Raw genomic sequence first — 14,595 nt, forward strand, 5'->3', positions numbered from 1 at the left:
ATCCAGTCTATGACATTTTCAATAGCAGCCTGAGCTGACTGAGATAGTCATGTAAGACTTCATGGCTATTGGACCCAGTGCAATTCAAACACATTACAATATAGACATGTACTCAAGTGATTTACTGAATAGTTATATAACTTATCAAATCATGCTCAAATTCCACTTAGTTATTGAACTTAAAACACCTAACATGAACGTCTGAGCAGAAGGACATGTGAGAGAGAGAACCAATTTATTTTATTTTATTGTATTGTATTAGTTTTTTTGAGACAGTCTTGCTCTTTCACCCAGGCTGCAGTGCAGTGGCGCATCTTGGCTCACTGCAACCTCTGCCTCCCAGGTTCAAGTGATTCTTGTGCCTCAGCCTCCTGAGTAGCTGGGACTACAGGTGCCTGCCATGACACCCAGCTAATTTTTGTATTTTTAGTAGAGATGGGGTTTTGTCATGCTGGCCAGCCTGGTCTCAAACTCTCAGCTTCAACTGATCTGCCTGCCTCGGCCTCCCAAAGTGCTAGGATTACAGGCTTGAGTCAGCGAGTCTGACCCTCACATGGATTTTCTATAGGCCAAGAGGAGAGTGAAGGAACCGTTATTTTTTTTATGAGTGGAGGCAGTCCTTGCTTCAGTCTGTGTGTCTTAGGAGGGCTGCTTGACAGCTAATTCTTTCAAAGATTCCACTGACTAAATGTCATATAATAGGGAATTTCTTTATAAAATTCAAGGTGTTTTCCCAAAGGAAAAAATTCCTCAACATATAGGAGATGAAACTTGTGGTGATGGAAGAGAGCTATCACCATCAATATGTCTTCACTATCTCTTTTACTGTCAGATCCTAGTTCTTCCTTCCAGACCACAGAAATGCCTGGGGACCTTAAGTCACAACTTTTAAATCTTTGTTTTGCAACCTGACCTATAAAATGAGGGCACTGGATTAGATGATGATGTTAATAACAACAGTAACTAACATGTATTGAAAGCTTACTATTTCCTGGAGATGGATCTAAGTTAATGATGACAACAGCAACAACATAACAAAGGCACGTACGGTACTGTTCAAAGCATTCTACAGATATCAACTTATTAATCTATGCAATAATCCTATGAAGTAGGCATTATTAATAAACCCATTTTTTAGATAAAGTAACTGGCGTTCAGGGAGTTTAAGTTACTTTCCCAAGGTCACAGGGCAGGTGGAGAGGTCTAGACTCAAAGCTGTGCAGTCTGGCTCTGGAGTCCACGTGTCTCACCACTTATCTACTCCCCACAACCACCTCCATCCTAAAGATGAAGAAACTGAAGTACAGCGCGATTACATACCTGTCCAAATCAGAAGCTAGTACATGGTGGTGTTAGAATCTGAACGTAGGCATCCTACTCCAGAGCCTACACTCTTAAGCATTATGCTTTACCACCTCTCCTGAAATGGCCTAACTCCAGAACCCTTTTCAGCTCAGCACATCTATGATTCTCTTCCCATCAATGGATTATATCAAGTAAGGCTCATACTTGATCAGTATATATTAGTGTCCTAGAAAATGTTTTAGATGCAAAACATATGTTCTTAAGTTTGATAAGGGGAAATCATCAATTTCAAAAGTTTGAATTTTTAAAGAAAATCTATTTTCTTTAAAATTAGTAAGGAAACAGAAGAAGGCAAGTGGATAGCCAGTCAAAACTTCTGCAGTGTTTTAGGGGTCACTCATGCATTTCTTTAGGTAAAATCCTTACGATATAATGAGGTTTACAGCACATTTTATAAAATTGGAAACACCATATCATAGAAACTCCAGTTACGGCTGGCTAATTGCAATTGCATGGTGTTAAACCAATGAAAGTTAATACATTAGTGCAATATGCTCAATAGTGCGATAATTGGAAAAAGCAAAGAGTTATTCTATTTTGGTAAAGAAAGGAAAATGAAGATTTCAGGAAGAAGTTTATGTACTGATTTGTTTACTTTCTAGTCTCCTGGTGAAGTTACCTATGGGCCTCTTTCCTAGAATACCAACAGGCTTCCTCTGATTGGCCAGAAAAAGGATTTGCAACAAAAATACAATCATGTCCACATATGTGGTGCTTCCAGCTGAGGGAAGCTAAGAAGCTCCTATGTCCTGCCAAAATAGACAAGGTAGGGGCACCCTCATTTCTAAGAGACCAGTAAACTACATCCAGCTACTGCACGGCCTCACCTGCTTGATGATGACAAATACCTACCCTTGCAGAGTGCGGATAAATTAGCACATTGATTGCTCTCAGCTTTAGCTTTCTCTGACATGCAGCATTCTAACCTGAAGAGCTTTCTGGTTGATCCAGCGCATTTCAACTTCATTCATGCCCTCAGGATAAAGCCATCTGGACAGCTTCCCACCTCACAGCGCACGGCCCCTTTCCACGACTTACCTCTCCATCCTTCTTGGTTGTGCCCAACAGTTAAGAGATCTACACGTGTCCTCATCATTTTAAGCAGTTTAACACCAAGACAAAGACATTTCAGGGAGAACTGACTCCAGGGGAGTGAGATCACTGATAAGCATGGGCAGTGAATCCAGGGAGTGCAAGGCCACCAAATATGTGTGAACTTATTAATCATAATTATTACCTTTTCTAAGAAAAGGATTTCCTTGGTCAAACCTCAAGGGCATCAGATCAAAGGGAGATACTGCCACAGCTGGACTGTACTTTCCAGCCAATTGTCCTGAAAAGGAGAATCTAGACAGTGTCCTGGCAACTGTTGAACACAGCAGCAATCCATGAAAAGGGAGGGAAAAGAATTTTTAGAATGACTTCTAAAAAAAGTCTTCCTTCACTTTGCTCCTCCCTATTTTTAGGGATAGTTTGAGGGTAATGTCAAAGCCCCCGGGGATGTGTCCTAGGTGCTGACTGTGAGAGCTCATTCTTCTATAGATAGAAACAAAAGGAGGTTTTAGTTCACAGTACAGTTTTTTTTTAAACACCATGTATTTATAATTAATCATCATAAAAAGTATACCTCAAATTTAGGCCAATGAGCAAAGTACTTGATCAATTTTCTATTGCCAATTTCATATGAAGTTACTATAAACCTTGCCAGGACACTGTAAAATCACCCTAGAAAGGGTAATTAATAAAATCACAACTGGAGAAATTTAGTTACATGTCCTAGAAGTTCTCCCAAAAATGTATAAAAAGAAATTATAGAAGTGACTATTAACACACAATGAGAAAAAAAAAAAGCCACAAAATCCAAACCCCACTATGTCAGAAGCACAGCAATACACACAAGAATCATGTGAAAATGAAAAAACAGAAAGCACACCAGGGATTTCATGAATTACAGAGAAATGAGATGTGAGAGTTACTGTGTAAAAAGAAAAATGAAAACAAACAAAAACCATTTCTATAGTTAAGGAAAGCTGTTTCTCACCGTTCTGAACAAAATGGCTGAACTAAGCCTCTGATTGGCTATGCCCATATACCCTCCTCCTCATCCTACAGGGAGAGAGATGACAAGGGGGCAATGCCCCAGGGCAGCATGGAATGAAAAAGAGGTGGTTAGTATTTAAAACAAAGACATAAGCATAATGCAGCAGAAGAGAATTTCTTGACTCTTTTATACAGATTCTAATTCCCTAAACTATCAAAATTAGTAGCTAATGTTGGTCCTCTGTATCTGCGGGTTCCACATCTGTGGATTCAACCAACCGTGGATGAAATATATACATATACATACATATATATATACACACACACATATATAAATCAATAAAAAATAACAATGCATTGATAATAAACAAAATTTTACAAATACAGTATAACAACTATTTACATAGTATTTACATTGTATTAGGTTACAAGTAATCTAGAGATGATTTAAAGTATATGGGAGGGGCCAGGCGTGGTGGCTCATACCTGTAATCCTAGCACTTCGGGAGGCCAAGGCGGGCAGATCACCTGAGGTCAGGAGTTTGAGACCAGCCTGGCCAATACGGTGAAACCCTGTCTCTAACTAAAATACAAAAATTAGCCAGGCGTGGTGGCAGGTGCCTGTAATCCCAGCTACTCAGAAGAGTGAGGCAGGAGAATCACTTAAACCCAGGAGGCGGAGGTTGCAGTGAGCTGAGATCACGCCACTGCACTCCAGCCTAGGCAACGCAGCAAGACTCCGTCCCAAAAACAAAACAAAACAAAACAAAACAAAGTATATGGGAAGATGTGTGTAGCTTTTATGCAAATACTATGCCATTTTATATAAGGGACTTGAGCAACCATGGATTTTGGTATTTGTGGGTGGGTCTATCCTGAAACCAATGCCCTGAGGATACTGAGGAACAACTGTTATTACACTTCTTTTCTTCCTACTTTCCAAGATGCCATCTCTATCTCAGGGCTGGATCTGGGCAAAATTATCAAGTTGGAGGTTTTTCTTTATGTTTTGCTTTACCTTAAACCTTTCTCCGTTTGCCTCTTCCTACTCCAGGCATCCAGTTCTCTCTATTATCAAAAACCTGTTTTCATGAGGAATCAAACATGCATCTTATATACCCTGGCATAAATTCAGTTCCAGGTATCAGGAAGCAGGCAGAAAAGGTAAAATGATCTCTTGGCAGGGAAAGACTGCTGACACCAGGCAGATAGCTCTCCATTTTGCCCACATTAAATATTTATATTGTTTTCCTTCTAAAATACAAGGCTTGCCTCAAATGGCTTAGTAAATGTCATCATAATAGGACTATACCTTCTGAATCTTAGACGCAACAGCAATTTGAATACCATTGCTGCTTTCATCTGCACTATTTCTGCTGCTTCTGCTAAGACAATGCCATAGCTGTTATTTAGTGGAGATGTTTAGCAGGAAAGTTTTCCTTGATGCTTTAGTCATATGGATGTAATTACCTGACTGTTTTTTTTTCCCTTAGCTATATATTTTAAGACTTGGTGTGATAGAGATGTTAAAATTTGATTTCTGGCAATGGGATATGAGGTAATCTGTTCACCACTCTCTCCCATCCATCATTTTCAAGATTTGGGGAGAATTCCCTTCTTCCAAGAAACTAGAATTGAATATGGTTCCCTTCAGATTCATCAATGTCTCTTTTGCATTGATGAGAAGTTGAAGGCAACAATTTTCCTTAAGCATGACATGCTGGAGGGATCCACAAGGATAGGGAGTGAAGAACTAAGTTTCAATCTTCACTTTTAATAGGTAATGAGCACAGAGTTCCTAATTTGCAATTAAACAGAAATAACCTCCAAACTGTGCCTCACTAGGCTTGCAAGGAAAGTCTTGTTTTTCTAATAAGGCACTATTTCTTTAAAAAGAAAACCAAGACAGTTAAAAATTAGTAAAGACAGTTAAAAATTACATATTATTAGTATGTATCTCTGAGAAGGTTAATTTTTTTTTCTCAACCCAATTCAAGGATTCTTTATTGCTCAAATCTTTCAAGTATCTACTCTTAAAATATCCACAATCACCAACTTTCTATAAAGAAACTGAATCTGTGATTTTTTTTGAAAAGAACAGTTTTCAGAACTGAATTAGCTATTCATTTTTCTTTTTCTAACTTACATCTCAGAATTTGCAACATGCTAGTACAAAACATTTCAAAATTTAAGTGTGTGGGTTTTTAAATGAAACATTCCAGAGCCATCTTACCTGGTCTGGGGAGGGCTTGTGATTTGTTTGATTGGAATGGGAGGGTTTGAAGTGGTCACCCTCGTAGTTGTCGGCCATCAGCTTCATTCGATTTTGCGTCTAGGAAGAAATTATTCATAAGGTTAAATTTAAGTAAAGTTTCTATGACACACCGTAAAGTAACGAGTATTTTAAGAGTTTCATAAGAAAGGATAAAACTAATCCTGTCTGCAATAAAATAAACTACATATGGGATTTCTGAGGATATTGGAAAGAGTTTAGCCAACACTATGGGCTGAATTGTGCCCCCCCAAATTCATATGTAGAATCCCTATACCCCAATGTTACCATAACCAGAGACAGGGTCTTCGGGAGGTAATTAAGGTTAAATGAAGTCATAAGGGTGGGGCCTTAATCTGATAGGACTGGGCTTTGTAAGAAGAAGAAGAGAAAAATAGAGGGATTTCTCTTTATTTCTCTGCCATACGAGGATCCAGTAATTAGGCAGCCTCTGCAAGCCAGGAAGAACCTTCACTAGGAACTGAATCAAACACTGCCTTGACCTTGAACTTCCCAGTCTCCAAACTGTGAGAAAACAAATTTCTGTTTGATTAAGCTACCCAGTTTATGGCATTTTATTATGGCAGCTTGGGCTGAGACTGGCAATTAAATTGATACAGAAATTTTTAGGGAAGAGGCAATATCCCCAAATCAAGCACTTCATGAATTGTCTTTTAAAAAAAATAAAAAATAAAAAAAAATAAAGAGACAGGGTCTCACTATGTTGCCCAGGTTTGTCTCAAGCTCCTGGCCTCAAGCCATCCTCTGGCCTCAGCTTCCCGAGCAGCTGGGACTACAGGTACACGCCACCATGCTTAATTTTAAAATTTTCTTTTGTAGAGAGAGGGTCTCACTAAAAACATCAATTGAACAACTATTACAATTTACTACAGAGTTCAGCGAGGTGTTCAGACAGAAGCGCTCTCTCTCTCTCGTGTGTGTGTGTGTGTGTGTGTATATCAATAGCTTTTCTTTATACCATCAATAAACAATTCAGGTCTTAAAAATAAGTAAAAAGTTCTGAAATCCTTCTCCTCAACCCTAAGCCAGAAAAGGACTATAATCCCATTGTCTCTTCTCCGTCTTTATCAAAAAGGAAGACTGGATTAGTGATTCTGTGTGGGTGGTTAATTTAGGCCTTGAATAAATGAATAATATATTGAACATTTTAGAAAATTAACTCTGCAGAGTAAGCAGCTTAGAAAATGCCAGGGCACGTGATGCATAAAATCAAATAGCAATATGTTACACTAGTAACATATTGTTAAAACTTGAAGTTTTAAAGCATTAAAAATAAACTTGCTAATACTGTATGATTTAAAAATGCTCATTATAGATAATTTGGGTTTTGTTATATTTTAGAGAGAGTCTCATTCTGTCACCCAGGCTGTACAGTACAGTGGCATAATCACTGCTCACTACAACCTCAGACTCCTGGGCTCAAGTGATCCTCCCAACTCAGCCTCCTGAGTAGCTGGGACTACAGGTAGGCACCACCACATCCAGCTAATTAAACATTTTTGTTTTGTAGAGACAGGGTCTCACTATGTTGCCTAGGCTGGTCTTGAACTCCTGGCATTATAGATAATTTAAAAAATAAAGTACAAACAAAAAAGAGAAAAATCATCTATAATTCCATCAGTGATTATCACTCTTAATATTTAGGTGTATCCATTTAGTCTCCTCCCTGTGAACATAAAAAGTGGCATGCTCTTCTGATTTATTCTATTTCTTCTCTATTTCAGCTACACTGCGATATTTTAAAAATTACTATTATCTTATAGCATATTTTCATAACTGGCAGAATATGTCCACCAATTCTACTTTGTCAAAATTTGATTGGTTATTTTTAACACATTTTCTTTTCTAGATGAATTCAAAATAGTTTGTCTAGTTTCATAAAAAAATTAGCAGAGATATGTAATGATGTCTGAGCAAGGGATTTAAAAGAGCCAAATTGCCTGAGTTTAAATTCTAGCCCTGTCTCTCACCAGCTGACTTTAGGCAAGCTATGTAAATGCTATGAGCCTCAGTTTCCTCACCTTTAAAAGGGGGATAACAATAGTTTATCCTACATAAGACTGCTGTGAGGATTAACCTGTTGAATTAACACAAGGAGAACACTTAAAAAGGTGCCTAGCATAAAACTGACACCCAATACATTTTAGCTATCATCATTATCATGACCATTTTTGCATGTCATTAAACAGTATTCCAAAATACAGTTTTAAAAAATTACATATATATGTATATGTGTATATTATGTGTGTGTATATATATGTATATATATTAATTTTTTGGTTTTAGAAAGTTTGTGTATTTTTTTTAGAAACTTTAGAAATGGGGTCTTACTGTGTTGCCCACGCTGGTCTTAAACCCCTGGCCTTAAGTGATCCTCCTGTCTTGGCCTCTCAAAGAGTTGGGATTACAGGCATGAGCCACTGTGACCAGCCTAAAATCTACTCTTAGCTGGCTGCACAGCATTCGGCTGAATGGATATCCGTTTATTTAATTTTTTTTTGAGATGGAGTCTTGCTCTGTCACCCAGAATGGACTGCAATGGCGTGATCTCGGCTCACTGCAACCTCGGCCTCCTGGGTTCAAGTGATTCTCCTGCCTCAGCCTCCCGAGTATGGCTGGGATTACAGGCACCTGCCACCACGCCTGGCTAATTTTTGTATTTTTAATAGAGATGGGGTTCACTATGTTGGCCTGGCTGGTCTCGAACTCCTGACCTCATATAATCTGCCTGCTTTGGCCTCCCAAAGTGCTGGGATTACAGGCATGAGCAACTGCACCCAGTCTCCTGAATGGATATTTAGTGAGTCCCATATTGTTGAAGATTTAGGTTCTTTACATTTTCACCTAATAATGTAAGCACATTTTAAAGTCAATTCCTCCCTCTAGTAAATAACGATAGAAAAAAAAACCTATTAATAAATTATCTGTGAATCAAATTTCTCTTTTCTGGGAGGACTCCTTTGCTATGGTCTGAATGTTTGTGTTCCCCCCAATTTTATTTTATTTTTATTTATTTATTTATTTTTTTGAGCCGGAGTCTCGTTCTCTTGCCCAGGCTGGAATGCAGTGGTGCGATCTCAGCTCACTGCAAATTTTGCCTCCTGGGCTCAAGCAATTCTCTTGCCTCAGCCTCCCAAGTAGCAGGATTTGAGGCACACACCACCATGCTGGCTAATTTTTTTGTATTTTTAGTAGAGACGGGGTTTTGCTATGCTGGCCTGGCTGGTCTCAAACTCCTGACCTCAAGTGATCAGCCCGCCTCAGCCTCCCAAATTGCTGGGACTACGGGCATGAGCCACTGCGCACGGCTCCCCCCAAATTTAGATGTTGAAACTTAACCTTTGACTTGGTGGTATTATGAAATGGGGCCTTTTGGAGATGATCGGGTCAGAGGGTGGAATCCTCATCAATGAGATTAGTACCCTTACAGAAAAAGCCTGGGGGTACCATGCAACATACCCAGGTAACAAACCTGTATATGTATCCCCTGAATCTAAAATAAAAGTTGAAAATAAAAAGAAAATAATGAGGAACAAGGTTCTACGGCCAAAGTTTGTACTTTGATTTGGGAGATGTAAATATCTAGTTGTATCACTGGTAGGAAACTGAACTCCTAAAGAGGACAGTGTCTCACTCAAAAGAGAAAATATGAAAACAGTGTTTTTCTTCTGTTTTTGCTCTCCGAGCACACTTTGCTTGTGAGACCAACTATAGATTTTTTCATATAGAACTGTTATCTCCATTATCAAACTGGTGGCAAATAACATACTTTTTTTTTTGCAAAGAGTAGTTGTTCAAAGGATAATTGCAAATGAATGAATAAATAGATGGATGAGTAAATAAATAAACGTATCCATTATACTTGGAAAAAGGCCTGAGAGAACCTGTTTGCCCTTCTGCAGTGTGAAGATACAGCGAAGCAGCACTATCTATGAAGCCGAGAGCAAGCCCTCATCAGACACCAAATCTGCTGCTGCCTCGATCTTGCACTTCTGGTCTCCAAAATGGTGAGCAATAAATTTCTACTGTTTATAAATTACTCAGTCTGAGTTATTTTGTTATAGCAGTCTGAATGGACTAAGACAATCTTGAAAAGATGTAGGCTAATTTTTCTTATGGCATGTGGTATTTCATGACGTCTTCGCAAAGCAGCTCTCGGAAAAAAGGAAAATAGAAGAAAGGAAAGAGGCATATACAGAAAGTGAGCAAAACATCTGTATCATGTCATTCAATTGGTTAAGAAACCTTTCCATGTTGACTTTAATAGGAATGTGGGTGAAAGTAGACTTGGCTAGTTATTTTCTTAGAACATGAGACAATCTTTCATATCTGATATCTAGCATAAGTTTAAAAACTTAAAAACAAATCCTAATAAAGTACACACAAATCCATTTTCAAGGCAGAATGCATTTAAAGTACTTCTTAGGAATAAGTACGTATGCCTGCCTGAAAAAACTGATCCAAGTGGACAGATAAGACCAAAGATTACTTATTTGATCCACGTCAGAGAATGAAAAAAATAGCTTAAGAACTTACTTCTCCATTTCCAAAAGACACGAAGATGATCAAAGTTTAGTGTTCCTAGGTCTAGTATGAAGAAACTTGGTGTGAAGTCTGTTCCCTGCATAGTTATGATGCTGAGCACTAAATATCTGGCAGCTCACAGAGCATTAGATGTTACACAGATCATATAAATAACTCTGTGCTCTTAAGGGGCTCTCATAGTATGCTCTTCTCAAGATAAGACCAAAAAGCAAAAGGAGTAATTCCTTCATGTTTTACTGACACGAAAGATATTTTATATCCAAATGTTTTTCCTCTTGAACTGTGCCAGGTGCATGTGCAGGGAGATGAAACCCTTGGTCCCAACGACATAAAGAATAAGCTTGTCTGAAGGAAGGAAGGAAAAAGAAAAAAAAAAAGGAAGAAGGGAAGGAAGAAACTTGCTGAAATAGACTTCTTTAGCTATCAATGTATATCTCCAGGTATACATACCCTCCCAGAGTTAAAAGGAGTTAGTTTTCTATTCTGTTAATCTTTTCTTCTACGACAAAAATGTCAACGTTCAAAATGTTAAAATAACTTGTTACAGAAACTATATTTCATAGAAGAATACATAAGCTAAGAAACAGGATAGGCTATCCAAATCCAGCTATTAAAAGAAAAAGTTTAAATTCTAATCAGATTTATGTTTTAGTATTGATAAAAAAAAATCTGAGAGCTCAGCTGCAGGTTCTATTAACCAGAATAAAAGCAGACTAATTCTTTAGTAATAGAAGTCTGAAGGGACATCAGATTAAGTCACTGTTAAAATTATTATAGTATCTGGTCTTTTCTTCATGAACAATCTGTCCCACTATATATTTCACATCTGATTAAGTCATTAAATCCTATCTCCAAGAACCAGCTTTTAGTTTCACTGATCTTCTCTTATAGCTTGTTTTCCATTTCATTTAATTTCTGTTTTTATTTTCTTTGTTCTTTTGTGTGTTTGTGTGTGTGTGGGGGGTGGTTACACAGATATTCTTTTTCTATTTCTTGATTTGTATGCTTAGCTCATTAATTTTCTTTCTTTTTTTCTTTCTCTTTCTTTTCATTGAGATAGTCTCTCTCTCTGTCACCCAGGCTGGAGTGCGGTGGTGTGATCTCGCCTCACTACAACCTCCGGGTTCAAGCGATTCTCTTGCCTCAGCCTCCTGAGTAGCTGAGATTACAGATGCCCGCCACCATGCCCAGCTAACTTCTATATTTTTAGTAGAGATGGGGTTTCATCATGTTGGCCAGGCTGGTTTTGAACTCCTGACCTCAAGTGATCCACCCGCCTTGGCCTCCCAAAGTGCTGGGATTACGGCGTGAGCCACCGTGCCCGGCCTCTTCATTTTCAATTTTATGTATGTGTTAAGAGTATAAATTTCCCTCTAAAACTGCTTTAGCAGCATGTCACAAATTTTGATATATAGTGTTTCCCCTGTTCTAAATATTTTGCAATTTCTCTTTTTTACAATATTTGCAATTTCCTTATTTTCTAATTTGCAAAATTTGTAATTTCCAATTTTTTAAATGTATACTTTCCTATTTTGCAATATTGGTCCTTCTGAATTTCTCCTATGGTCTTTCTCAAAACTCCTATCAGATGAATGTACCTTCTCAGTCTGTTTTCCATGCCTCCTAATCTCTCTTTGATATTTTCAATTTTGTTTTATCCTTCTGCACTGCATTTTGGATAATTTTCGCAGTGTTATCTTCAAGTTCATTAATTCTCCTTTCATATATGTTAACTTGCCACTAAGTTTTTAATTGAATAACCAGATTTATTGATTATTTGGTAAATCTACATGTACTTTTAAAAATACTTTTTTTTTCCCACGGCCCTCCCTTCAAAAACAGTCAACTTCCAAGCCAACATTTATTGAATACTTACTAAGTGCCAAGAATTATTCTAAGAGCTTTAGGTAATTTAATCCTCATAGCAACAATATGAAGTTGGTACAATTTTCATGTCAATTTTATTGAAGTACAGAGAGCCTAAATAACTTAGTGACATTCATATGATGAATACGTCACAGGGCTAGAGCTCTAATACAGTCTAGCTTCAGAGCCTGTTCTCCTTTTAAAACTAAAATAATTATATTTTATATTGAGGATTTCCAAACATACACCAGAGGAAAGAACAGACAAAACCCCATATATCCACATCCTCCTTCAGAAACTGTTCTATTGCTCTACTTGTTTCCTTTATCCTCCCTTCCCTTTATTTGCTACAGCATTTCTTCTTCTACTATTATGACTGCTATTAGTGCTACTTCTGTTACTGCTTCTTCAATTTTTGAGAGAACTGTAAATTCACATGGGGTTTTAAAAAATACAATAATAGCCAAAACAATATTGAATGAGAAGAATAAAGTTAGGAAGACTCACACTTCCTGATTTCAGAGCCCACGGTAAATAGCAGGTTTACCTACAGTGTGTTATCAGCATAAAGATGGACAAAGAAATCAATGAAACAAAATTGAGAGTCCAGAAACAAATCATCATTTTCTTATGGTCGACTGATTTCCAGTAAGGGTACCAAGACAATCTAATGGAGAAAGAATACTCTTTTCATCCCATGGTGTGGGACAAATAGAAATAGACATGCAAAGAAAATGACGTCAAACTCATTAAGTCTCAGTCTCAGAACATAAAAAAGAATAAACTCAAAATGGGCCAAAGACCTAAATGTAAGAGCTAAAACTATAAAACTCTTAGAACAAAACATAAGAGTAAATCTTTGAGGCCTGGGTTAGGCAGTGATTTCTTAGATAAGACACCCAAAGAGCAAAAGTGGCGAAAGAAAAAAAAATAAATTGGAACACATCAAAATTTATAAAATTTTATGCTGTAAACAGTATCAACAAGAAAGTGAAAACAGAACGACAGGATGGGAGAACATATTTATAAATCATATATATGATAAAGGACTTGTGTCTAGAACTCTTACAACTCAATAATAAAAATACAAATACCCCAATTAAAAATGAGCAAAGGATTTGAATCTTTTCAATCAACAAAGAAGATTCACCAATAGGCAGTAAGCACAAGAAAAGATGTGCAACATCAATAGGGAAATGCGTATCAAAGCCACAGTGATCTACAGGAACAACGGAGCAGCAATACAATATAAAACAAAACAAAACAACAAAACCCCACAGTGAGATACCACATCACATCCACCAGGGTGGCTATTAAAATAACAAGTGTTGGTGAGAATGTGTAGGGATGGTCATATATTGCTGGTGGGATTGTAGAGTGGTACAGTCTCTTTGCAAAACATTTTGGTAGTTCCTTAAAACAGCAAACATACAATTACCATATTACTTAGCAATTCCAATCCTACATATATACTCAAGATAACTGAAAACATGTTTCCATGCAAAAAAGTACCCACAAATGTTCACAGCATCATTATTTATTATAGTCAAAAAAGAGGAACAACCCAAATATCCAACAACTTATGAATGGATACATAAAATCTGGTGTATCCATATAATGAGCTATTAGCCATAAAAAGGAATGAAGTACTGATACATGCTACAAATATGAATGAACCTTGAAAACATTATGCCAAGTTAAAGAAGTCCTGCAAAAGGCAACATAGTATATTATTTCACTTAGATGAAATCTCCAGAATAGGCAAATCTATATAGAGAGAAAGTAGATCAGTGGTTGCCAGACCTGGGGGAAAGGGACAATGGCTAAATTGAACAATTTGAGCACAAAATCAATAATACTTTCAATTTGTCAAAATGTATTTAATATATAAAAAGCGATGACACTGAAATAATACTAGAAAAAGATACTTTAAAAAATAAGGTATTGTAGTGATGGTTACACATTTCTGTAATTTACTAAACAATATGGAATGGCATATTTTAAATGGGTAAATTGCATGGGATGTGAATCGTATCTCAATAAAGATATATAAAATAAGACAATGTGCAGCCATGTGAGTAAATAATGCTTTTGCTCTTAAAAACAGTAAGAGAGGCCAGGCGTGATGGCTCACACCTGTAATCCCAGCACTTTGGAATGCTGAGGTGGGAGGACTGCTTGAGCCTACAAGTTTGAGACCAGCCTGGCCAACATAACCAGACCCTGTCTCTACAAAAAAATAAAAAAAAAATTGCTGGGCATGATGTCACATGCCTGTGTGTAGTCCCGGCTACTTTGGAGGCTGAGGTGGGAGGACTGCTTGAGCCCAGAAGGTCAAGGCTGCCTTGGGTCCTGATCGCACCATTGCTCTCCAGCTTGGTTGATAGAGTGAGACCCTGTCTCAAAAAAAAAAAAAAAAAAAAAAAAGTAGGAGAAAAGAAAATAAACTCATTTGTCAGCACTGAAGTTTACTAGGGAACTCATTA

The 14,595-nt window shown here is 37.5% G+C and overlaps 1 protein-coding gene across 8 annotated transcripts in view; it reads right to left on the minus strand.

The window, feature by feature from the left end:
- Positions 1 to 14,595, minus strand: part of ERC1 (ELKS/RAB6-interacting/CAST family member 1) — a 481,383-nt gene that overhangs the window by 74,305 nt on the left and 392,483 nt on the right. For 6 of the 8 annotated variants that reach the window (XM_030804352.1, XM_030804346.1, XM_030804349.1 and 3 more), the window contains one exon: positions 5,639 to 5,737. In XM_030804352.1, coding sequence (XP_030660212.1) covers positions 5,639 to 5,737 — 99 coding nt within the window. Of the gene's footprint in view, positions 1 to 3,406; positions 3,472 to 5,638; positions 5,738 to 14,595 lie in introns of all 8 variants that reach the window. The other 2 variants (XM_030804351.1, XM_030804350.1) reach the window with 1 other exon arrangement.

Source organism: Nomascus leucogenys, chromosome 23, assembly GCF_006542625.1.
Source record: "Nomascus leucogenys isolate Asia chromosome 23, Asia_NLE_v1, whole genome shotgun sequence".
Classification (NCBI taxonomy): Eukaryota; Metazoa; Chordata; class Mammalia; order Primates; family Hylobatidae; genus Nomascus; species Nomascus leucogenys.